Genomic DNA, 27,620 nt, shown 5'->3' with positions numbered 1-27,620 from the left:
CCAGAGACCCTCCTTCTGCCAGAGACCCTCAGATCTGTCCCACTTCTGCCCAGGCCCCCACAGGCACCCTTGATGCGAACGATGTAGAGCTGGCCACGCCCACCCAGTAGGCCATATGCACTGTAGCCATGCCCACCCAGTAGGCCACACCCACCCTGGCCACACCCACCCGGCCCCCTGAGGGCAACCGCAATGCTGATGCGGCCCTCAATGAAATTGAGTTTGACACCCCTGGTTTAGGGTCTTGTCAGTTATAAGCAACAGCTGCCAAGGTTCAATTAATTAAGGAAACATCTGAGCTTTTTAAAGTGCTCTTAGCATATTTTGGGGAAGTGTTATACTGTGAAGATAAACAACTCAGGAAGAGATCACATGTTTAGACAAACTCTGGAGGGATTTAAAAAACAACTCAGGCACAGAATAATCCCTACTGACTGTAATGGTGAATATGTATAAGAGAAAGAAAGCGGGGAGAGAGCTAATGGTTGCTGTCTAAGATAGTCACTAAATGAGAACTATCTGTTGTAACCAACTTTCTGTAAAAGTTCTTGGTTTCGTCTGTTTTTGGATTTCTTTGTTCTTGGATATAGCAGGGAGGTTCAAACATTTAGAAGAAAGTTTATTTTTAAATTTCAAACTAGAGCATAATTTAATATTACACAAAAGGAACAATTCATACAAATATCTGTTAGAACAGGCTGCAGGGTTCAGTGCACCTTACTACTGAAGCAGATCCTCTTGTCTTCAGACCTAAGCAGAAGTTTGACAAATCTTTATTTTAAAATCTTTATCCATCTTTAACATTCCATAGTATTTCCCTTTTATATTAAAGATGGAGCCTGAGAAACTGTGTGTTAGGATTTGCTGGGTTTTCTGAGTTTGTTTTAATGTTTTGAAAGGTTGGTTGACATATTTCATGTGAACTATGTTGTGAAAACTGGAAATAAAGAAGGAGTGTGAATGGGAATAGGAAAGTTTAAAGTTACTACTAAATAGAAGCTACCAATTAGTAAACTCGGCATTAAAGAGAAGAGGGAGAAGAATTGTTCAGTGTATTTTAGATCAGATCAGTTTTGACTGTGGACTAAAGAAAATGAAATGGGAATCATTGGCAATTACAACGAACTCCACAAGTAGTCCTTGACCTATGACCCGTCAGTCAGTGACCTTCCAAGTTATGACCATGTTAAATGAATGTTGTTACAAATGGTCCTCAATTTTCCAAATTACCTGATCTCAGCGCTAGGCAATCTGGTGCACCCGTGGCCCCCCCTCCCTGATCTGTGCCATACCTCTCGTGTATTTTTTTATGACTATGAGCCTAACTGGAGGCACCAGTCTTCTTTACAGGAAGGATAAATTTAGATGGCTAGCCCAGGCACCTGTTATTCTCACAAGATTTCAGATGGGTCTTGGGGAGTTTCCTAACAATCTAGGAGGAAGACAATTCTTTTGAATGATTTGTTAACCTCTGTAAAAGAGAGATGGCCAGGATGTCAGGCAGGATTGTCCTGCGTGGAGTCTGCTGCTGATTCAAGATGGCTTTTTGGTTCTCTAAAGAGTTCAGGAAAGTAAAGGGAGTGAAGAGAATCCTGGGACAATGTTGATGGAAGAACTATGAGCAGACATGGGCATAAACTCAACTTTGAGCCTTCTCTGTGGTCATAAGAATATTGAAATGGAAATATTTCCCATTCCATTTCCATTGCAAATTCCCGTTCTTATTTTTTTAAAAAAAAATGTAATGAAGTTCCATTTTAAGAGCAGCGTAGGTCTTTCTTTTTAAAACCAATGTAGGCTTTATTTCTCACTCTGTATCATCTTTTCCTTTGTGATGGAAAAGTCAGGTTTCTCACAATCTTATCTTCTAAGATAAGTAACATCACGTATTTTATTAGAAACTGATTAATTTTCACATTATTTCAATGTGTCCTACCATATTGTCCCATTTAAAGAAGTATGATGAAACTTTGGGTGCATAGGTTTCTTCATCATCTGATTTCATTGTATATGGAGAGGCTGCTGTATAACTATTTCTTTCTCTTTTCTCATTCATTTAGCCTCCTCAATCTTGTTGTATTCAAACATTTAGTATCTGGGTACTGCTTTGTGTTTTTGGCAATCTGGATTTATACTTTCAAACGCTTCCATTTAGCTACAGTTTTTGTCATACCTGAGGTACAGGAAATCCTTGATTTACGACCACAATTGAGTCCAGAATTTCCTGTTCTAAGTGAAGCAATTGTTAAATGAGTTTTGTAGCATTTTAAGACCTTTCTTGCTACAGTGAATTGTTGCATTTCTCATGTTAGTAACACAGTTGTTAAGCAAATCTGGCTCCCTGCATCGACTTTGCTTGTCAGAAGACCTCAAAAGGGTGATCATATGACACTGCAACCATCATAAATATGAGTGAGTTGCCAGAAGTCTGAATTTTGATCATGTGACCATAGGGATGGTGCAATGGTAACTGTAAAGAATGGTCACCCACATTATATCTCCAGAAAAAAAGCTGAAAAAGCTGAAAAAGTTTGTCACATTTTCTTTAGAGCTGAAGTTGAGTCAGGAGTTCCTCTTATTACCTTGCAAAAACCTTTACAAGTCTTATGGTGTTGTGGAGACATGGAATGTGGCATAACTCTTGATTGTGGAAGAGGCCTCCCTGACACAGCATTTACAGGTTTTTGTCGTTTTAAATAATTAAATAATTATTAGTATTTAAATAATTAAATAATTCCTTTGTTAATTTCTTCAGTGTCATAATGGAATATTATGGACTGTTCCATTGCCATAGCTTTGACAATGGGCCTTTAAAGGTAGATTAAATAAATGCAGGTAGGTGAGGTTTCCTAGTATTAGTTGTAAATATATCACTCATATCTTCCTGCAGTATGCATTTGTGCTGGTATAAAATGTAGTGTGAGATGATGAGAAAATTTCTTGGTTGAATTCATCCTCATCTATATACTTAAATGTGTAGCAAATTGGTCTCTTGAGCAGCTTTTTTTGTTGTACATTGTTATGCATTAGGTTTTTTTTATTTCCAATATATGCTCTTTTTTAAAAAAAAACTTTTCTTATTTCAGGTCAATTCTGAATTCTATACTGGTTGGTTAGATCACTGGGGCCACACCCATAATGTTATACCATCATCAGCCGTAACTAAAACTCTTAGTGAAATCTTGGCACATGGAGCTAATGTTAACCTGTAAGTTCATTGATACCTGTTTTTTAAAAAAAGGTTTCTTGTGCAGCATCCTCAATTGCTTTTCTGCTTCTTTTTTCCAGATATATGTTTATAGGAGGGACTAATTTTGGCTACTGGAATGGTAAGGTGTGTGTGTGTGTGTGTGTGTGTGTGTGTGTAAGTAACTGCTTGTCCTGCAATTAAAGGATTTTCTTGTTTTCTAATACCAAAAGCAAGAACACGTACCATATGTCCTCTCTGAAACAGAGGAGTGGAAGAATTTTGGATGGAAGAAAAAAAGAAAAGTCATAGAAGGAAGTTCTTTGTGTTGGCGTTTCAATGTCCGGAATATAGCATAAGTATCTTCAGATTATGAGAGCAATTGAAACCAGAATTTCTGTCACTAAGCAGTGTAGTAATAAAGTGCAATGTTATGTGACTCAATCACTTAGCAATGGCAATCCTAGCTGCCATCATAATCCTAGGGCTGCACAAGTGTGCAGGTGCCACAGGTGTGCTATGGGCAGACTCTGTGGAGTATGGGTGGGGATGCTTTGGGCTGGCGCTACAGAGCACAGGTGGACAAAAACTGGCAGGGCAGTGAATTCTGACTTTTTGCTTGTTTCCCCAATGACATTGCTTGTATGGAGGCTAGCAATCAACACTGGAAATTGTGATCCCTTGACTATGGATTGCTCACAAGTTACTCACAAGCCCAGGGATCAAGTGCCAGCTCACAGTGATGTAACTACAGGGATGGCCAGAACTAAAAAGACCTGTCATAGGCCTGCTGGTTCAGCAGTGTTGTAACTTTGAATGGTTGCTGAACAAGTGGTCTTAATCCAAGGACTATCTGTATGAGTATTACCGGTATCTAAATGCCAGGCTATAATTACAACAGAGACTGACTCTCTTGCTTATATGAAGCAAATAAAATGAGACAATTTTACTTGGAACCATTGTACTTCCCCCCTCCCCGCACAGTATACTGTATAGTCTTTCCCCTTTTTGGAAGACAAAATTGCTAAGGCATAGATATCACCTTATAAATTAGGAATGCCCTTGGGATTTCATTCATAGCCACCCATCATGGTATACTCTTTTGGGTAAATAATGTTATCAAAACATTAGAAAACAAGAAAAATGGTAAAATAAAGGGGTAGAAAATAGGGAAACATTTAACTGAATCTTGTTCACACTGACATCATTCAACATGTATCTCTATATTTTTAGATTTTTGCAAAATATCCTGCTTCTGTAGATCAACACACAATTCTCAAGTAATCCATTCCCATTACATTCAACTTATTTTTATATTTCTCCTAATATACCCAAGACTATTTCCATGTAACAGAATGGGCATGTTCTTATACACAGCCATTTTCATTTTCAACAAAAATCTATTCCTTGTGGCAACTTAGTACAAATTGCCTTTCTGCCAGTATTTTCGTGTCTCAAATTAATCTCTCCATCTTTTTTCCAACCCTTAGTAAACATTCTTCCAGGAGGCCCCTGCTCTATATTTTGCCATTTGAAATGGTTTACTCCTTTTTCCTTGACCAATAAAATAGAGTCATAAATGACCAAAATATGATTTTTGGTACATTTTCTGTTTCATAGTTTCTCTAACATTTGCCAAAAATAATCCATCCAATTAATAATCACACATTATTGTCACTTTCTGCATTATTTGAACCATGTACTAAGGAATTCATTTACAGAATTCTCAGGCCTGTTTTATATCCATTATATATAACGTTCATTGTATGTAGCAATCTCTAACTCTATTTTTCACACAGAACATTCATATTTCAAGCTTGGTAATTTTTATCATGCACTTTGTCTTAGTCAACAAATGTATAAACATGAAAAATTTACCTATTGAAGAGCAAAAAAAATAGTCTGCACATATCCACTACCTGGTGTAAACTCCACCGTCTTCTCAAAATTTGCTCATAGTTATTTATTTCAACCATAATTTTGCCAAAACCTACACCAACACACTTGCAATCTAATTCCTATAGTTTTGATATCACTCCTTTCTCTCTTTATATGAGAAAGATAATCTTGTTCTTCTCTACTATCAAATATGGCTTTGGTCAATCAAGGTTTTTAGCACAATATCTGTTAGTAAAACAAGATGTGAGTGCAAACTAGGTTACTAATCATATCTGTGATTTAAGCAATTATCTTATATGAATGATAAGGACAGTATTCATCATTTTGGATGCATTTGGGTCAGTGTTTTACAAATGCAACCAAAATTTAATTTTACTCTAAACATGTTTATGCTATTATACCAAGCTACTATCTCAAATATGGTGATTACTACAGCATTTATCTTACCAGCTATGGAGTACATGCGATGGACATGTACATAAATCTCCTAAACCTATATCATTCAGAGGAGGCAATCAAATACCCTACTTACAATCTGCTTCTTTTCACAGGAGCCAATATACCATACATGGCACAACCTACTAGCTATGATTACAATGCCCCATTGAGTGAAGCAGGGGATCTTACAGAGAAGTATTTTGCTGTCAGAGAAGTCATTGGCATGGTGAGTTTCTTTTTGGAATATCACTTCTCTATCTTGCCCTGGATTTGTTTTGACTTCTAATCCAAATAAATAAATAATTAATACAAGAATCTAAAGCACCTGCTGTTGCTAGATGAATCTGGGCTCTGTAATAGTCTGATTCAGTCAAGCAAGGTTTCTCATGTTTGATGACAAAATTCAGGTAAATGATGTATGTGCATGTGCTAGACTTTAAAAATCTGGAGGCCCAATAGATTGCAGCAAAGAGGCACAGAAAAAATCTATCTCCTTTCTGCTATCTTGTGGTTTTCTGGATTTTTTCATCCTAGATTTGGAAGTCTTAGTGTAATCCCATTGCAGGCTGGATATAAAGTATCCCAATTGTAGCAAATGAAAATAAGTATTTGGTTATAGTAATTAAAAAGAGAGCAAAAGTACAATGATGGTGAATCTTTTAGAGACGAGTGCCCAAACTGCAACCCAAAACCCACTTATGTATTGCCGGGTGCTGGGTGGGCGTGGCCCACTTGGGTGCAGCTACAGTGGGCGTCACAGACTGGGTGGACGTGGCCACTGGATAGGCATGGCTGCAGTCATGGCAGACTGGATGGGCATTGCTGGGGTGGGCATGGTCACCTTGATGTTGCTCATGGGGAGGGACAGGCAGGGTTGGGGGAGATCCAGGGGTCTCTGGTGGGTGGGACATTGGGCAGGACGTGAAGCAGGGGTGAGGCGAAGTGAGGCAGGGGGCAGGGCAGGGGTGGCATTGCTGCGAGGCAGGGGTTGGGGCGGCTGCTGCCTGACACCATTGGCCCACACACACAGTGAGCGCATGGGGGCCAACAGTGTCTGTCAGCAGCCACAGCCTGCCTGCCCCTCGACCGGTACACTCTGAGGCTCCATAGCCCACTGCCAATACTAGGCCAACCCTCCAGCAATAGGCAGAGTAAGGGAGTGGGGAGGCATGTGATGCAGACTGCCGGCCATGCCTACTCCATCCCATCTGTTTCTGCTTGTGGTTGGAGAGCAGGTTGCTGCTGGTCATCTCCTTGGGCCCCTCGTAGATCTTGTCCTTTGCCCGCCCATGGAGCCTGTTCCCTTCAGACACCCGACACAACTTAGCCCCGCTGGTGCCAGCAGCTTGTGCAAGTCCATTAGTTCGTGCAAGTCCATTAGTGCTCCACTGCCTGGAGCACCTGGCCTGCCCAGCACAAAAGAGGTGAAATGGCTAGCTAGCAAGCTCGAGTAGAGGTGGTAGAGCACGCCCATGCCCTGCAAGCCAAAGGCCATGCCAAGCAAGGAAAGCCAGACCTCCATTGGCGCCATGGCCCCCCAGTCCCAGCTAGGCTTGTGTGCCTCCTTCCCTTTCTGCTGGGCCTGGGTGGCCATGATGCCGATGGGGATTTGGCTTTCCCTGCTTGGGGTGGCCTTTTGCCTGCTGGCCCTGTGTGTGCTCTACCACCTTTAAGTGGGGCTTCCTAGCTGACTGCTTCACCTCCTTCATGCTGGGACGGCGTGCAGCTCTGGGCGGTGGCCTAATGGACCTGCATGAGTGGCTGGGGGCCGTGGTAAGTACTGAGGTGTGTGAGGGGAGCGGAGAAAAAAACCCCGATCCCACGTAAGGTGGATTATTTTCTCTGCCATACTTTTTAAACTTTATTTAAAGTTTACTTGCTGGAAGCAAAAAGCCTTGGATAGCAGAGAACCACCCCCCCCCCGATCCCACATAAGGAGGCTTTTCTCCTCTCTCCTTGGCTTTTTGCTCCCAGACAGTCTGGCAGCGAACATCGAGTGGAAAAAAAAATCCGGTCTCAGGTAAGGTGGAGTATTTTCACTTGTCAGGAGCAGGGGAAAAACCCAGGGTTTTTTGAGACGCCAGACTAGCGTGCATTCTCGTGCATCCAACTGCCTTGCTTGCTGCAAAGCCAGATTAAAGCAAGGAAGGAAGGGATTATAGGAATGTGAATGCACGCTAATCTGGTCATTTCTGGGCCGGTTCTCCAAACTCAAAATAAATTAGGTATCGGTTCTATGGAATGAATCCCACCACTGGGGTGGGTTTTTTTTGTGGGGTTGTTACTGACGGGTGGCAAGATGGTAAGTTCAAGGAGGCCATCATATTACATTCAGCCATGGGTTGGCTTTTCCATAATACAACTCTTCTTGTGTTTTAAAAATGGTTTAAAGGTCGGGGGAAAAAAACGCAGTGAGAATGAGAAGCGCCCTGCCGCCAGCCACTACTTTCCCCACCCCACCCCAATGGAGCACTCCATTGCCACCACCTCCCCGACCCACCCCTCGCACAGAGCGTCCTGCTTCCGCCGCCCTGACCCAACCCTCGCAGAACGCCCTTTCATGCTCCGCTTGCAGGGCGCTGTCCACCGTTTCTTTCAATTTCTCTTCTTGCTGCTGGATATTTTCCACCCATTCCTATTAGTCAGGGCTTTGAGTGGAGATTGGCCGACTGTGCCCATCAGGCCTGCCCACCAGGCCCGCCACCCCACACTGACCATGACCAAGTTTGCCGCCACCGGCACCATCCCATCCTCACCCAGCACCAGGAAGGAGAAGACCCACTGGAGGACGGTGGCTGTTTGTTGGCGCTGCCAGAGCAGCAGGCACAGCGAGGCGAACCACAACCACATGGCCAGCACGATGGGGTTGGGCTCCTACAGGTTGCCCGCCAAGCATAGTTGCAACTTATCACGGAGGGACGAGCTCCTCGTCGTCCTTTGCGAGACCCTGTTCTGCCTGCCAGTAAGCAAGGCACATCTGCACTGCTGCACGGGGGGGAGGGGTACCTCCTTAATGGTGGCTTCAGGCTGGCTGGCCTTAGGCCAGTGATGGCGAACTTTTAGAGACCATGTGTGCTAGGGCGATGGCACATGCCCACAGAGAGCGCTCTGCGTGCCACCTTTGGCACATGTGCCATAGGTTCACCACCAATGATCTAGTAGAATCAAGAAAAATGTCTTATTTTTTCACAGATTAAACATTTTTTGTGAAATATGTGTAAGAAACATTTCCAAAGTTGCTCCTCAAATTATTAAAGTAGTCTAGATTCTAGATTTAAAGTCCTTATAGCAGAAATGGAAAAAATGGAATTCATAGCAGCCTCATCATTGTGTATAATTGTTCCCAATGTAGTGGAGATGTGGTGAAATTACAGTTTCCATAATTCCTAACCATTTTGGCTAGGAATGGTACTGGTGAGGGTGGATTTAGTCCCAACAAATCTTAAAGGTTCCAGATTGAGTAATGATATCACAGAAACACATAAGTTAATTTACACAAGAAAGAGAAAATGGATTCTTCAAATGCCTAAAGACTATGTTTTAGTTTTTTTGTTCTTTCATTCATATTTCAGTACAAGGATTTGCCAAAGGGCCCTATACCTCCAACAACTCCTAAGTTTGCATATGGAGAAGTTAAATTGATGAAGGTAAGTAAATGTATATTACTTAGCCGTTAGATTTGCATAGTCATGGGTTAGAAAATTTTGTTTTACTGATTATGAAGATCTACTTTTAATAAAAGGCAAAACATTTGCTTTGTAGGGGTGTGCTTTGGACATTGGAGATGAAAATTTGGAATTTTATCATGAAGCTTTAAAAAATAATGCAGTATATAGTTGAAAAATGTGCAAATTGTATTCTGTGTTGCTCCATTACAGGTTGGAACAGTGACTGAACTTTTGAATGATTTTTCCCCATCTGGACCAATTAAAAGCATGTATCCTTTGACATTCGTTCAAGTAAAGCAGGTAAAAGTTAATCCTACATAGGATTTTTTTGACTCACAATTTAGCCAGTTTATTAAATTATGTATGCCGTGTCAAATTATTTGCTCATTTTAAGTTAGTGGGGAAGTTAGGCCATTGCTCCATTCTCTGTTATACTTTTTAGAAGAAATGTATAAACCTTTTTGGAAGTTTGTACCATTTGCATATTCTGCACTAATAATGGAGAACTTGAGTTTCTACTCTGATACTGAATTTTTAAGAAGTGAAATGTATCAAAAAGGGAGTGGTGATTAGCGTGGGTTGCATAAAATAAATGTGAGACCTATAAATAGAAAAGGTGGTTGAACAAAAGGACTCTATAGATTAGTCAGGGATTTTGATTTGAACTCAGTAGATGGGTTGTGGGGATGGAGAAATAAATCTAATTATAGAGGTAATGTTTTGAAGATGGAGGAAGTAAAACTTTGAAACAGAGTTTCTCCGGAGTAGTGTCAGGAGCTAGAAGATAATGAAGAGAGAAAAAGAATTAGAGATTTGTATTAAAAGTAGTGAACAACTTTTATAGAATCAAAAAATAGGACATTTATGTGAACAGAGATGTGAAGCTTACTTCCTGGCACTATTGCTCCCTATTTTTTATATAAAATTTTGTATTAAAATATTCACATGTATATAAACACAAATACATCTTGAAATGTACAATAATATGAGCAATTTTAAACAGAATAAATATATATTACAAAATTTTAAACTACGCTTTTATTCAACATTGAGTATGCTCCTACACATGATTTAAGCATTTATTTGTTCTTATCTGTGACACAACTAAAAGATTTTTTTCTTAGTTTTTCAGTATTCTTTTGATAGAGAGATAAATATTACAGGCATATAAAAATAATATTGAAGATCCTCAATTTGAGAATGACAATATCAGAATGTAAGAATATAAGGAATTTGCCGAAATACATCTTCAATTATTGCTGAAGACATTGCTAATTAAAAGCTGTAAATAGTTGCCAACTTTTGTACAAAGTTATATTGATTAAATGTTTAGCTCATTTTTGGTCTAATTTCAACTTTTACAAGTATCGGAATTTAATTATCAGCATGTAGTTTTTAATTATCCAAGTATTAACAGATATTTTCCAGATGATGGACCTAATTATTTCCAGGTACTCTAGACCAATTAGAGGATATGCTGATAAGAACTATAAATCTATTTCTTTCCAGACTCTTAATCTCAAACGAACTAGTTATTAACTAGTTATACTGCATAATAATTTTCCAAACTCTCCTCAACAGTTCTTGTCCAGCTAACATATTTGTTTGTAATTCTTACTAGAGAACTACCAGCGTAGGTACAGAGCATCAAAACAGGTACTAGCACTAGTCCCATTTCCCCACCCCCACCATTCCTTGCTAAATACCTGAAGATAATGGTGACTCTTAAATAGCAAATATTTGATGTTAGTTTTAAACCTTGAAAACTGTATATTATGGTTTTTTTTTGCAGAGTGTTGCAAAAAGGTAAGTGTAGTTTGAGCCCTGTTGGTGCTTCCCAATTGTAATTGTGAGATTTCTATATAAATTGATATAATAAATAAATTAAAAATGCAATACTTGCTTAAAAATAATTTTCAATATTTGTTTTTCTTTATTTTTTCTTCAAGTATTTTGGATATGTGTTATACAGAACAAAGTTACCAAGAAACTGTAGCAAGGAAATTCTTCTTTCATTTGATGGCATTCATGATCGAGGCTATATCTCTGTGGATGGGGTAAAGCACCATATCAAAACTGCTTTCTTGTAGTTGTAGCTATGATTACATCTCCCTCCCCCCCTCTCTCTGATTCTCTGAGGGGTTATCCTGTCTCCTATGTAATGTAGTAATAATTATACAAAAACAATATCAAATAAGTACATTCTTCTAAGTAAGATCAGTTTTGTGATCTTGGTGAAGGTTGTTTATTTCTTTATATGGTCATTGATGGATAAATTTGCTTATATTGTTATATTTGTAGATAGATATCTTAGTTTTATAATGGCCTAATCTTGTCAGTGTTAATACTATTCTTAACTTCATTTTGCTCTATTAGGCAAAATCCAAGACTATGACTGCTTCTCAATTGCAATTGGGTCAGAGGCTGCTTCTTTGTCTTAGCCAGTGCAGTCTCCTTGTAGAAATGTATTAAAATAATTTGTTAGAAACATGTTAATACTGTGGATTAGTATAAATTCAGATGGATGGGTCTTAGGATACTACTGTCACAATAATTTCTGGTTATTTTCATGATTATGGATCCTTGATTTATAACTGCAAAATGCTAATGTAGGTTATCAAGGTATTCCTCCTCTTTGCAAATTTAGGGACACCTATGAAAAATAATCTCTCTCCTGTCCTTTAACATTGTGCCAGCAATGAGAGGAGCAAGGAAGTGGTGGATTGATTTAGACTGTATTTGATTTCAAACATCGCTATGTAACTTTGTCTGGCAATTGGTTTGCAAGTTGAACGGCATTTTTATCAAAGCAGATGAGATGCTACACTATGTTTTCTCTAAGATTAGAAAACAATGGAAGGAGGAAGGAAGGAGAATGTTAACTTGACAAGTGTTCATTTTCTTTCAATCCTAGTAGAGATCATTTTATGGAATTATCCCCCTCCCTCTCCCCAAATTTATTTTTTGTAGTCCCTGGATCCTCTGTTGTTTGTGAAAATTGATGGTACTGTTTCTCATAAACTTTAAGCAGAAGCTAAAAATGTAGTCAAATACTACAGCAGAGTTAATAGATTTTTTAAAAGCTAAGAACCTCCCAGATCATTTATTTATACATAGCTCTATGCATTTTGCATCACTGTTCCACCTATGTGGTTCTTTAATTTTCCAAAAATATTAAATATGAGCCCAACAACCTAAAGGTTGTCCATTGTTTTTATCAAGGAATGACAGAATGTACTAAATGCAATAAAGAGGTTTTTGATATATATATATATACTAAGAGTGGTTTATGACATCAATCAGAGAAATGAAGGTGAATTTTTGACTTTAAAAAAAAAGCACCAAGAAAACAGGGAGTTGTTTTAATATTTCTTTATATGCTTACAGTGAGGGGGGAAAATATATGATCCTCGGCAAGATTTTATACGTCTGCCACTGGCAAAGAAATGATTAGTCTATAATTTTAATTATAGACTAACAGTGAGAGACAGAATAACAACAAAAAAATCCAGAAAAACACTTTCAAAAAAGTTATAAATTGATTTGCATTTTAATGAGTGAAATAAGTACTTGACCCCTTCACAAAACATGATTTAGTACTTGGTGGCAAAAGCTTTGTTGGCAATCACAAAGGTCAGATGTTTCTTGTAGTTGGCCTCCAGGTTTGCACACATCTCAGGAGGGATTTTGTCCCACTCCTATTTGCAGATCCTCTCCAAGTCATTAAGGTTTCGAGGCTAAAGTTTGGCAGCTCGAACCTTCAGCTTCCTCCACAGATTTTCTATGGGATTAAGGTCTGGAGAGTGGCTAAGCCACTCCAGGACCTTAATTTGCTTCTTCTTGAGCCACTTTGTTGCCTTGGCAGTGTGTTTTGGGTCATTGCCATGATGGAATACCCATCCATGACCCATTTTCAATGCCCTGGCTGAGGGAAGATTCTTACCCAAGATTTGATGGTACATGGCCCTGTCCATTGTCCCTTTGACGTGGTGAAGTTGTCCTGTCACCTTAGCAGACAAACACCCCCAAAGCATAATGTTTTCACCTCTATGTTTAATGGTGGGGATGGTGTTTTTGGGGTCATAGGCAGCATTCCTCCTCCTCCAAACACGGCAAGTTGAGTTGATGCCAGAGAGCTTGATTTTGGCCTCATCTGACCATAACACTTTCATTCAGTTCTCCTCTGAATCATTCAGATGTTCATTGGCAAACTTCAGATGGGCCTGCACATGTGCTTACTTGAGCAGGGGGAGCTTGCCAGTGCTGCAGGATTTCAGTCCTTCACAGTGTAGTGTGTTACCAATTGTTTTCTTGGTGATGATGATCCCAGGTGCCTTGAGATCATTGACAAGATCCTGCTGTGTAGTTCTGGGCTGATTCCTCACCGTTCTCATAATCATTGAAACTCCACAAGGTGAGATCTTGCATGGAGCCCCAGACCAAGAGAGATTGACAGTTATTTTGTGTTGCTTCCATTTGCAAATAATTGCATCAGCTGTTGTCACCTTCTCACCAAGCTGCTTGGCAATAGTCTTGTAGCCCATTCCAGCCTTTTGTGGTCTACAGTCTTGTCCCTGACATCCTTGGACAGCTTTTTGGTCTTGGCCATTGTGAAGAATTTGGAATCTGATTGATTGTTTCTGTAGACAGATGTCTTTTATATAGGTAACAAACTGAGATTAGGAGCACTCCCTTTAAGAGAGTGTTCCTAATCTCAGCTTGTTACCTGTATAAAAACACAACTGGGAGCCAGAAATCTTTCTGATTGATAGGGGATCATATACTTATTTCACTCATTAAAATGCAAATCAATTTATAACTTTTTTGAAATGCGTTTTGCTGAATTTTTTGTGGCTATTCTGTCTCTCACTGTTAAACCTACCATTAAAATTATAGACTGATTATTTCTTTGTCAGTGGGCAAATGTACAAAATTAGCAGGGAATCAAATATTTTTTCCCTTACTATATCTGTTTTTTGTCAGTTATTTAAACTTCCTGACCACAGAGGGTGGGGAAATTTGAACTTCTTCAGAAATACTCATTTAAAAAAACACCTGAAATATTTTGAATTATATAAATGACTATCATAATTTTGATTCAAGTCAGATTATGAATTAGCACAGTTGGGCATAAAGTACTTTCTAAAATCTGCCATCAAAATGCAGATACATCTGAAAAAGGCACTAGTGAAGAGTGACATAGCTTTTGTTCTGTGTCTTGTTTTGGGTTTAACTTTAAAATATATTGCTCATTTAGATTCCCCAAGGGATTCTTGAAAGAAGGAAATCCTTGACACTGAACATAACTGGGAATGCAGGTGCCAATCTGGATTTGTTGATAGAAAATATGGGTCGAGTCAATTATGGACGATACAACAATGACTTCAAGGTATAATTTCAACTGTCTTAAATATCCAGCCACTATAAACTTGCCAGTTATTTGAACACAAAGAAACACTTCTAATGCTATTGGGTGAACAATTATAGAGGTATAGTATTTAGAGATATTTGAGAAGAAAAGAAAAAGTTTTGAGATACCATTGTATCACTTTAATTAAGAAAGGATACTATACTTGGCTAGTGATCCCAAAATCCCTGCTGTCCTTAGTGGACATGTGAGGATGATTAGAAATATGCATAATAAACAATCTTGCCTGCATTAAATGCCACTGGCATTTAATGCAGGCAAGATGCAATACAGTGTTTTATGAAGAGATGTTATGTCAATAGGGACCTTCCTTTGGAAATGTGAACAGTTATTCAGATCATGTAGTTTTTGTGGCTTGCTGGAAGAGTACAGATCTTCCGTATCATCCTTTGTATTTACATTGTTATCTAAAGTAAGTTGGAAAGTAGAGTAGGTGTGTCTTTTTTGTTCTAATCATTGTAATCTGAAGACTTGTGGTCTGTGCCAACCCAGTTTTGATGTTGATTAGTTGTGAGGTAATTTTCTCCTTTCCAGCTCCTTAGTGTCTTTCAACATCAGGGAATAATCTTTCAGTAGGTTTGGCATAAAAGTTTGAATATCATTTATTTTACAATAACAGAAGTTTATTTTCTCCATGTGGATCCTTTTATGGGTTGCCTCTGTATGGATAGATTATGCAGAATATAGTCTGCTGCCAAGCCTGATTTTGATAGCAAGGATTTCTTATCAGAAATACATTACTTTTATCAGTTGAATTGAGTTCAACTTGATATTGTATATATGTACCAGTATTATTATTAAAGAAGATATACAGATGTAAATTAGTCTTAGTCTCTCTCTTTGTCTCTCGCACGGGCACCACTTTTGGAGGCAGTCTTGCTGTGATAGCACAAACTACAGTCTTAGTGAAAAAAAGCAGAAAAAGAGAGCTTCATAGTTTTCTTTAAGGAACATAGCTTTCATGTGTTCAACTGCTTCACTACAGGATGTGGAAACTTGCAAATCATATTGTACCGTGAAACGTAAAGTGTAAAGGTGAGATCAAAATCCTAGATTAAATTTATCTTACAAAGAATCTCTAAAAATGGAGGTTTAGAGGAGATGCTCAGGTATTGACAGCTTTTGCATCTGAGCTATTTCTGTTAATGTTGTAAGCTACCTTCTAATGTTAATAGTAACACCTTTGGCTATTTGGGTAAATAACTTGGATAGCTTGAGGTTTGTGGTGGTTCTTATATGCATATGATTGTATCACTTGATCAAGTCTTAGAGGTGAAGTCTTACTTCAGACAACCCCTTTTCAAATTGTTTGGACTCTTATATATCAAAAACATGCACCTTGAAGTGTCTCACTCAGCAGTCCAACCATTGCATTTTATACCAGTTACAGGGTCTGGATCAAGCATGTAGCAACGTCACAAAGAAAGCATAGTAGTTGTCCAATCACATGGTTACCATTTTGTTAACCACTATTCTGTTGTTAGGTTTCCCTATCCAAGTCAGAATACAATTAGTATTCCAGCTGGAGTTGATAGTATGCACTTCTGTTAAAAAGATTTGAGTTATCACTAATGCTTTGACTCAAGTAATACATCCACATTACATTTCTGAGAGAGAATATCCCACTTCAGATCAAGCTGTTCCCTAAATTCTCTTTCCCTTGAATCCACCGACCTGCAGAATCCCCATCTTATTCATTTTTAGTATATTAAGCCACATCTATACTGTTCTGGCCATGCACAGTTTTTTCTGAAGCAGATACAGTACAGACATAGAGCTGAGTGTTATGACTTCAGCATGTTAATGACAAGTAGCCTCAAATTCCTAATGATTATCCCTTCCCGGGGAACTCATACATTTGTTAAACCATATCAGGGACAATATGCCTTGCAACAATCTAGCCCAAAGTTTTCAGATGTCAGAAATATAATCACCCATTATTTTTCTTTGAACAATTTCCATAAATAGAAGCAGAATCATTGTGCCACATCAACCACAATTGGGTCTCGGATTAAAAAAAGATTCAAATGATACATGACCAAGATAACCAGCTATAGACTTTCCTCCCCAGTATATTGTAAGGCTATGGCTGTCCCCATCCAAATAAATTGGTTCAAAGTGGTAAATTAACTTCAGTTGCAGGAATTCCTGTGCCCACATTCTTTTCCATTTTAATAAATTTTGTTAAAGAGAATTCTGTAAGAATTGTGTAATATAAAAAAGAAAAACCTTTAGATGAATCAGTTGCCTAAAGTTACACAACTCTGAATACAAACCATATTTAACCATACTGAAAGATGAAACAAGATCAATAGGGTACCACTCCCTCTAGCACTCTCCCATACGCCATTTATCTAACCAGAGCAGAAATCCAGTTGCAAAATATCTGTATAATAAAAGGTAAAGGTAAAGGTTCCCCCGCACATGCGTGCTAGTCAGTTCCGACTCTAGGGGCCAGTGCTTATCTCCGTTTCAAAGCCGAAGAGCCAGTGTTTGTCCAAGGACCTCTCCGTGGTCATGTGGCCGGCATGACTAGACGCCAAAGGCACCTGGAATGCTGTTACCTTCCCACCATAGTGGTCCCTATTTTTCTACTTGCATTTTTATGTGCTTTTGAACTGCTAGGTTGGCAGAAGCTGGGACAAGTAACAGGCACTCACTCTGTTATGTGGCACTCGGGATTTGACCCGCCAAATTGCCGACCTTCTGATTGACAAGCTCAGCGTCCTAACCCACTGAGCTACCACATCCCTTGTATAATACCTACTCCCAAATACCTACTAATCTCATGGGATGACCTGCACTAATTTATTGAAGTTTATGTAGTCACTAGACTGAGGGCTTCCAAAATAAAGCTATAAGACTGCAAAATACCCAGGTACAGTAGAAGGAGAGAGAGAGAGAGAAAGAGAAAGAGAGAGGGAGGGAGGGAGGGAATTCTAAAGCAGTAAAACTCTTCTCTGATGTATTTATAATATATTTATTTTCAGGGTCTGATTGTGAATTTAACTCTTGCTAAAGATATCCTAGTTGACTGGGAGATATATCCTCTGGACATTGACAGAGCAGTACAAGAAGGGTTCAGTCATAAGATATCTGGAAGGAATATATCAACATATGAAGGGCCTAGTGTTTATGCTGGCAATTTTTCCATTCCTAGTGGAATTCCAGATTTGCCTCAGGACACCTATCTCAAATTTCCAGGTTGGACAAAGGTACAATTTATTTTTTCATAAAAAGTTCATGTATAACTTTAAAATTTATATCAGACTTAAAATACTTCTCATCCACTTCATTTATAGATAAAGTGTAAAGCAGCTTAATTGGAGTATATTGACAATATTGAGATGGTTAATTTCCAGTGCTAGGATTGAATGGCTGCTTAATAATAGGAATATTTAGTAGGTCAACCACAAGGATTGTTAAAGTTGGCAATGTATAAAAAAACAAAAATCTTCAGGCTGATATAATCGAATAAAACTAAATTATTACTGTTTGATATCTATCTCTTGCAACTGGTAAATCTGTAGATGTGTACTGGCTGAATTGTGTTAATATCAGGTATGGATTTGTGGTATTTTTAGTACTTGCTTCATGTGCAGATTAATACTGAAATTCATATTCTGCCTTCCACACATACGTTCCAGTGCCCAAGACTGTGCCTTAATAGCTCCCATAACGTAACAGTTCTTATAATTTTTCATTTGAAAACTTTTCATTGAGAATATCAATGATTCGAATGCACAAATTGTGAAAAATAAGAAGTTATTTGGTCCATTATTTCTAATTAAAGGTGTCCTTGGGAACCATTTCTTATGATATCTGAAGTTGATGGAACTAATTTTCTGTATTATTTCAGTCAAGAGAAAACCTTTCACCCCGGCGGAAAAGTTAATTTCTTTTCAATTGTATCTGTGCTGTTCATGTGTTCTAGTTTTATTCTTTTAGCCCTCTAGTGAGATTTTTATTGTACAATAAAAATGGGTGCAGAATACATAACATAAGTCCTTTTTCAGATTATGTTTAGGCCATGTGAAACTCATATTTATTCCGGAGAACATCTGTCTCTTTCATCATACTTGATGGCACCTTATTTGCTATTAATAACTTGAATAGTTTGTCATGAAGTTCCATAGAACCAGTGCTTTTTTTGTAAAAGAAAAAGGTGCCGGAACTCACACATGTCATACAACCTGCCTTGCCTACCCTACAAGGTTCCATCCAAAAAAGGTGCCGGAACTCCGTTCTGAGCATTCTATGAGAAAAAAAGCCCTGCATAGAACTATACAGAAGGCACAGTTCAGGACCCCTTCCTATATAAGAGCCTTGGTGGAGCAGTGGGCTAATGCCTCCTTAAGTAACACCAGCTGCCTGCAATTAGTGCAGGTTCGAGTCCCACCAGGCTCAAGGTTGACTCAGCCTTCCATCCTTCCGAGGTAGGTAAAATGAGGACCCAGATTGTGGAGGGCAATTAAGCTGACTTTGTAATAATGCCGCTTGGGGTGTGTGTGTGTGAAAGCCCTAATAAGCAGGCATATACATAGAATGAAGGCTACTGCTAAGCTTGTAAGCCGCCCTGAGTCTTCGGAGAAGGGCGGGATATAAATGGAATTAAAATAAAATAAATAAATAAATATAGAAGTGAAAACTGTAAGCTAATATTAAAAACGGGGTCTATAGTAAGAGCTAATACTGGCTGATTTTTACTAACTAGAAGAGAATATTTGTAATTCATGGTTGAACTAGGGAGTCCTTGATGCTCTCTGTTCTTGGCTGTTTGCTTGCACACCAGCATTACCTGATTAGGTAAACCATCAATGCTACTGAGTATAGAGTTTACTTCCCATTCATATATAGTAGTTAGCTTTGTTGGTGGAAGTATGTTTTCTGCTAGGTAGTTCCTTGGTTAGGCTTCTTTTCTTGCAGAGGTTATTTTAAATTCAAGGTTATCTTCTTAGGGGGGTGAATTGTTACTTACAGTTTCTATTTTTGTTTTTTTATGTATTAAACAAATAATAGAGAATACTAAATATTTTAGCTTAATGCTGCCAGAGTCTTGTCAATCTCCTGCCACACCATCCACACCAACACATACAGACACACAAACAAACAAAACAGACTAGCAAGGGCAATTTTGCCAAAGCTGCAGCAAGAGATAATTTTGATAAGAAAGTTCTGAGGTTGAAACTTATTTAACACTTTGTGGAATGTGATTTAGCATATCTACAGAACTGTCTTAAAATGAATTTTACTCTTTAAAAGGTATAGAAAATGTGCATAAACAGAATGAGCTGCCAAAAATTAAAAATGGGATATGCAAAGGCTGTTTGCGCAACAACTTGGTTGAGTTCATTTTTAAACTCTTTCAGTTTTCTTGTTACATACATTGTCTAATCAGTATAATACCCTTCAGTGATTCCAAGAACAGCATTTTAGCATAGAGGTTAGAGAGATTACCAGATGGATTTAATTTCTGTGTAAGAAGTGATCCAACTAATCAGTGCCTTTGTAGGCACTTTCTATCACTCCAAGTCCCAACTCCCTTCAGTGAGTAGATCCGTGTTTGTTGTTGGCAACTTTGGGATGTGCGGACATGCTGGTTGTGGAATTCTGGAATCTGAAATTTGCACATCTTTAAGTTGCTAAGGTTGAGAAACTTTGGCAGAGATTGCTCGTTTGGCTTCCTGAGCATATTCGAAGCCATATCCAGTAGTGCCCCATATAATCCTACAGATATTCCTCTGGTAGCTTCTTTAATAAATGCTCCAAACCCAAAGCCTGATATCACTTTTGGGGTGGGAAATTTTGAATTCTTAATTAGAACTTTGTTAGATTTTATTTCATATAAATGTTGTAGTCAGGATAGCTAAAATTATATATCTTTTCCTTTGCAGGGACAAGTCTGGATTAATGGCTTTAATTTAGGACGCTATTGGCCATCCCTTGGCCCTCAGCTAACATTGTTTGTGCCTAGAAATATTCTTGTTTCATCTTCTCCAAATAATATTACCATTCTAGAGCTAGAGAGGTCTCCTTGTGGCAACCAGAATTGTTTGGTGGAATTTGTGGACAAGCCCATCCTCAATGAAACTCTTGATTATGAAGGCAATTTTGAGAAGCTGTTCTCTAAGGATTTGTGACTGAATCCTATGTAATTCTATTTGATTTACTGATTGTTGAGCCCATCAAAATATTCAGATTCAAATGTTTGGTTAGTGATGAGAAGTGTTACAATTCTAAGAGGTTTTTAACTCCATGAAAATGAAAACATATCTTCTATGCTTGACATTGATGAAGACTCAATTCTATTTAATTGATTTTTTCCCATATTAAATCAAAATGATAATTTCCTAAAATTGTCTGGGTGTTACCTTAACACCCAAATTTAACTGGATATTCTTAAATGTACCACACTGTGTTTTCCTTGGACAACTGTAGCTTTTCAGCATAAACATGCTTGGTTTTTGGAATATATTAGTGCTTTTATATGTCCGTGTGCTAAAATTGATGAAATTATTGATACTGCATCCATCATGGTTCCCCTTCATCATAAAAGTCTGAAAATAAATGCAAAATTGCCAGAGTTATAATGCACAACCAATAAAATCCTTAATTACAAAAAATTATTGGTGAACACACTATTTTTATTATACTTTTAAAGTATAAAGTTTGATGGTATTGCAGAAGGTGAAATTACCTAGCTAATCATCATCACAAGACTAGCCATTCTGGAAAATTCTCCCAATAGTTTACATGTTCAGGATGATCTACATAGCAGACTTTTGGAATTGTCAGAAGCAGAAGTGGCTCCTGACATTCCAGACATGGCTACAGCCCTGAAATTAGCTGTGGCAATATTATCTTCATATATGGGTGGGTTAGTCACCAGGAATCAAGCTTACCTTGAGGCTTGTATATGCATAAGCCTCTGGTTTCTTCTGCCCCTAATACTACGGTATGTCCAAAAGTAACTTTGTTAAGGAAGCTGTTCTATCCTTATATGAATGTTAATTATTTGTTGATGAAATGTGGGAATGGTTTAATTTACAGCAAAAGCTAAATCAGCTTTTTTTACATACCCAGCTATATTATTTGATTGTTCCAATATTCTTTGATTCCCATACTGTTTTTCACAGTAACCTCAAAGGATTTTGTTTTAATTTGATAGGCAAAAGTGAACAGGATTTGTAGCATTCCATTAAATGCTAACTGCTCCCTCTGTGTCATCTCTCAGTATTCCTTCCATTAAAATAAATAAAAGTTACTTGCAAAAAAAATCCCATCTATTTCTGTGTACTTTAGAGTCAATTTTGCTCCCTTCTTCCCTGCAGATTTTCCTCAACTTACTATACTTTTATTCCTGGGTACACCATTTGGGAACTTTATTTCTTTCACAGACACTCTATTGCAATGTCACAAGATCCATCCAAGCTTACAGTTTCTGGAAACTACCATGGCATTTGGTCCTAGCAAGCAACCAGGGTTTTTCCTTCATGGGTTTACAGAGCAACAAAAGTACATGTTTTCTCAAGTGTTTGCCATAACAAATATGAGGTGAATATTCAAACATGATGTACATTGAGGTGTGGTATGCTCATCTAATGCACCAGGAATCTTGTGTAAAATGAGTGAAATTGCTCTGCATGCAGACTTGAATCCAGGCAGCAGTTGGCACTTTACATTTCACAGCCAAAATATGTTGGGGGAAAAAGCTACAGCTAAAGTATAAAGCAAGATCCAATTTAGCGTAGTGGTGAAAGGCACTTAGCTAGAAGCAGGAGGTACTGAGTTGTAGTCCTTTTGGACAGTTTCTCTCAACTCTGGCAAGGAAGTAAATGGCAAATTATTTCTGAATATATTGCCAAAGAAACTAGGAATTGTAGTTGCCAGAGTCAAGATTGATTCAAAGACAGGGAAAAAATAGTATGAAATACTTGTTTTGCAAATCAAAACCCCAATTTAAATTAACATTTCCAAGAAATAAAAGCACATTGTGTAAAATTACTGCTATCTATGTGGACAATACTAAACAAGACAAACCAAGAGTCATTTATGTGTATTATTAAAGAACATTAGGTTTAGAGTGGCATGAATTCATCCTGCAACATTTGATCTGAAGTGCTTGAAACTGAGCTTTTGATGTGCTAATCAGGTGATTGCTTATAGATACCTTATTCCTTATTGAAAGTTATCAAGGTGAAGTCTAAAAAGAAAGTTTGTAAAGTCAAAGACTGAATATTTTAATTTTCTCTGATTTCTTTGTATCTATTTGGTTTAATGCTGGTTATAAATAACATTTCATATTCTGAGACTGAGTCAAAATAATCTGCAAATATTTATAGTTTAATAAGAGGAGGATTTTGGCCAAAGAATATTTGTGTTGAACACAGAGAGAGAGAGACACACACACAAAGAATATTTGCAAATATTTATAGTTTAATAAGAGGAGGATTTTGGCCAAAGAATATTTGTTTTGAACAGAGAGAGAGACACACACACACAGAGAGAGAGATGTCTCCACTTAAATTCCAGTTTATGCAGCAAGAGTAGACAAACCTTTATTAAGGATTGTGAAACTGTAAGAAAGCATGTTGTGGTCTCCACAACCAGCTAAAAATAACTGCTGGGTGTGTATGTTTATAAAGCTGATATTCTAAAAAATACTGCTGAGATCACTTCAAGAATTTAACTAGCTTCCATTCTCCCCCCTTTAGACTTCTGTATTAAATACAATACAGAACTGTCGGCAGCACACCTTAATTTAGCCTTCTATATTTTTTGCTAGTTAGTATCATTTAGAAGTTTAAATTGACAGATAGATAGAATTTTTATTCTTGGTTCTTCTCACACTAACTACCCCCTATTCAGCATGACTATGAAATATAACTTATCTTTAATTAGTTCATATTCCTCACATGCAATGGGAAATTTACTAGCTATTTTTTAAATTTATTTAAATTTATTTTGCAATAAAATGAAGCCACTGTGGAGTTCAGTGTGTAATGTAATAACTGAAAACATTTACAAGCATAATTCCATTGTTCTAAGGGAAAGAATTAGAGGCATAAATTTTAAGGAGGAAGCAACTAATTAAAATTCAGTGGGATTTTTGCTGATCCTAAGAAACTGACGTTGAACTGGAAACAGAAAAAAATGCTACCAAATATCTATGTATTTATTTAAAGGACAATAATGGGGAAGATCTTTACCCATGTTTTCCTGATACATTCATGTGTCCCTCTTTTTTTCAAAGTAACAGTTCTCCATTACAGTTCTCCTCCTGGATTCACGACTCAATTTTGAAGACCATATAGGAGCCGTGACCAGGGGGGCTTTTGCCCAGGTTCGCCTGGTGCGCCAGTTGCGACCCTATCTGGACCGAGATGCCCTACGCACAGTCACTCATGTGCTCGTGACCTCCCGTTTAGACTACTGCAACGCTCTCTACATGGGGCTGCCCTTGAAGACCACTCGGAGGCTTCAGCTGGTGCAGAATGCGGCCGCGTGAGTTGTGATGGGGGTTTCCCGATACTCCCATGTAACACCTCTACTCCGTGAGCTGCATTGGCTTCCGGTTGCCCTCCAGGTGAAATTCAAGGTGCTGGTGATGACCTATAAAGCCCTAAATGGCTTGGGTCCGGGATATCTGAGGGAACACCTGCTGCCGGCATCAAGTTCCCTTCGTCCAGTGCGCTCCCACAGGGAGGGTCTTCTCAGGGTGCCACCGGTAAGAGATTGCTGGCGGATAACACCCAGGGATAGGGCCTTCTCAGTGGGGGCGCCTGCCCTTTGGAACCAGCTGCCAGTGGAACTGAGGACTGCCCCCGACCTCCGTTCATTCCGCCGGGGCCTGAAGACCTGGCTCTTCGAGCTCTCTGGCCCAGGCTGAGGATTAATCTTATTTTAACTGGGGTTTTATTTAGACAGGGACACATATAATTTTTTTAAAAATTTGTTTTTAACTTTTGTATTTTGGTTTTTTAATTACCCTGTAAACCGCCCTGAGTCCTTCGGGAAAGGGCAGTATATAAATGTGATAAAATAAAAAAAATAAATTAATTTCATTAGTGAGATTGAGCGAGAGATGATGCCCCAAGGGAGGAGGGATCTGTTTATAAAGGAAATTGCCAGGTTGGAGAAAAAAAGAACATAATGCTTTCAGTCACAAACTTCTCAATCCCAGTGCGTAATATCACAGCTGTCAGGACCCACCCCAATTCACATCTTAGGAAATAAGGACTCTTGGAGCCAAGTTGTCCAAAAGGAAAAAAATTACTAAGAATAAGATTGGTTGTGGAGATATGAGACAGGATCTGGTCTTGAGTCACATTTCAAATCTATATAAGCATTCCCGGTTCAACCCACTCCCCTCAAAACTCCATTTGGCTAGGATCCCATCAATTTGGTTGTCAGGTCCTTCCGTGAGAAGAAAGGAACTTTGTGCATTCCTTTGTTGATTGCCTTCTTCCTACGGCCCCAACAGACAGATCAATCCCCCCCTTTGTTCCCCCAGATCAAAGGTTCTTTGAAAGCAGCTACAGACAGACTGAATAAACAATCCCCCCCTCCTTCTACTAGTATGGCAGAATCCCGGTAGGCACAATATTTTAACCATTCATTTATGAATGTGATATCAATGGATTCTGACAACAGCAGTATATTGTAGGTTTTGTGTTTGCTGCTCTTTGATTTCTCTTCAGAGGACAAAAAATTGATTTTGGTGGAATCTTTGGAATTTAACAGCATAAATTGAGATCTTGTTTGGAAAAAAAAATGTTCCACTATTCTTTGGCTGTCCTTTGCTTCTACTCTGTTTCAGTTTCATAACTCTGAACTGAATGGAACAGGATCCATAAAGGCATACATTTTCACCTATAACTCCCTAATCAAGGAGAGAACAAACCTAGAAGTTAAGAGATATTTCCTGACAGAACAATTAATCAGTGGAGTAATCAGAGGTTGTGGGTTCTCCAACACTGGAAGTTTTTAAGAAGAGATTGGACAGCCATTTGTTTAAAATACTATGGGGTTTCCTGCCTGAGCAGGGGGTTGGACTAGAAGGTCCCTTCCAATTCTGTTATTCTGTTAATCTTGCATTTACTGGGTTTTTTTTCCAGATTTGTTGCTTAGGGGAATTATGGTAATTTATGGGATTTACTTTAAAAATAAAGTTATAGGTAGAGGAAGGAAATTAAAATATTTTCAACTAGGGGAAAAATGATTCCCGTCTTCCTTCCACAAAAATATTTATGCTTATGATGCTGATAATTTGCATTTTTATGGAATTACTTCTTTGTTATTTTCATAAAAAATGATACTACCCCCTCCCAAAACATATAGGAAAATAAATATTGCAATATTTTTAGAAATTCCCAAATTAAAAGGTTTATTGTTATTCAAAAGCTCCCAAACCTATTCATAAATATATATTGGATACTATCTGTTCAAAAGATCAACTTTGCCTATGTATACCATCCGATTCAGACAATACAATACAGTTCTCTTAAACTTTCAAAACCAAAAGGGACAATCTACCCATCCTTTCAATTCATTGGAAATCCAAAATCCATCATCTTGACATAGGTTGTAATTGATAATTAAAAAAAGAGATTTGACTTCCAATGTGTTGTCACATTTAGATTCATATCCCAAAGCAATTGGTGAGACTCCAAAACATTCAGAGATGAAGCACCCCCATTTTGTAAAATAGGGTCCAGATCAAATATTTTGATCTACAGTTTTTAGTTCTATCAAACTGGGTCATTTCTTCCTTTCCAAACTGTTCTCTGATCAACCTGAATTAGTAATATAATCAAGTTTTACATTAAATGGGAGATAGTTTCTTTCTCGAATCAAATCATTTTTAATCAATAACAAATTTCTGTTGCTATTGATAAAACAGCAGAAAGTATATATTTTTATTGTTAAACACTTATATATAGTCTTAGATGACTATATATGGTTCTTTACCTGTGGTTTGTGGAACCCTGAGGGGACCATGATGTCATCACAAGGTCTGCGAAGACTTGAAGAAATGTTATGATTTAAATCTTGAGTCTTTCTGGTCCATGGCCATGGCCCACGGCCACAAAAGGTATTTAAAGAGGGTGAAGGAATGTTTGAGACCACTGGGCTACAGTATATATGTGAAAGTTGTTCACTGAGTAACATTTGGTCCATTTCATGAAATCAAGAGCATGTTTCTTCAAGTAATGCATCTGTTGGAAACTACAGTAAGCTACGATTCCTGGTGGTTCTTTTTCCCCACATGGTGCCCTCAGAAATATATTAGACTTCAAACCCTGTGGAGTTCAGCAACTATACCCTATGTATTTGCTAAGTAAAAATTATGGGAGTTATACAACTTAGATGGAAGGCAACACACTGAAGAAAGTTCATTTACTGTCACTGTGAAAATTGTATGAAATGGCATCACATCCTTTGCATGAAATGGGCTGGTATTTTATTTACTTACTGAGCAAAAACGGCAATGGTTAAATGTCATGAAATGGATACTTTTGGCAAGTCATAACCAATTTAACTTAGTAGTGAAACACATTTTCAGAAAAAATGCTAGGTAGATTGTACTAATCTTAATTTCAAGGTACTGATTCTTAGAGTGGGAAAACACTTGCTTTTGACATTTATGTATTAGGTACTGCAACAACTACAATCTTTTTTATGCTTATTTTCTTAATAACATTTTCCTTTGCATCATAGGACTTCTGACTACCAGTAAAAAAATTGTTAATGCATGCAAAGACAAGTTCTCTCTATAAATTTATGAGATATACTTTCTGTATCAAGTATGATGTACATCCCTACTTCTGTCTATCAGTGATGTATGACTAATTGTTTTTTTCATATAATTTATATAAAGACACTGATAAATCTTTCACAAAAGGTATTTATTTTTAAACAATTATCATTAAAAGGTAAAGAATAGAAATTTTAAAAAACATTCTTCAGAAAATAATACATTTATTCTATTAACATTTAT

The 27,620-nt window shown here is 38.0% G+C and overlaps 1 protein-coding gene across 1 annotated transcript in view; it reads left to right on the top strand.

Moving 5' to 3' along the window:
* The window catches only part of GLB1 (galactosidase beta 1), a 60,914-nt gene extending 39,028 nt beyond the window's left edge, over positions 1–21,886 (top strand). The window contains exons 8-16 of the mRNA XM_083376819.1: positions 3,087–3,208; positions 3,289–3,329; positions 5,638–5,750; positions 9,097–9,171; positions 9,403–9,492; positions 11,142–11,249; positions 14,450–14,581; positions 17,611–17,835; positions 20,515–21,886. Of these exons, the coding sequence (XP_083232945.1) occupies positions 3,087–3,208; positions 3,289–3,329; positions 5,638–5,750; positions 9,097–9,171; positions 9,403–9,492; positions 11,142–11,249; positions 14,450–14,581; positions 17,611–17,835; positions 20,515–20,760 (1,152 nt within the window). The 3' untranslated portion in view covers positions 20,761–21,886. The remainder of the gene's footprint in view (positions 1–3,086; positions 3,209–3,288; positions 3,330–5,637; positions 5,751–9,096; positions 9,172–9,402; positions 9,493–11,141; positions 11,250–14,449; positions 14,582–17,610; positions 17,836–20,514) is intronic.
* The last annotated feature ends 5,734 nt before the right edge of the window (positions 21,887–27,620 follow it).

Source organism: Vipera ursinii (genome assembly GCF_947247035.1).
Source record: "Vipera ursinii genome assembly, chromosome: Z".
NCBI lineage: Eukaryota > Metazoa > Chordata > Lepidosauria > Squamata > Viperidae > Vipera > Vipera ursinii.
This window is presented reverse-complemented; position numbering and strand designations above follow the sequence as displayed.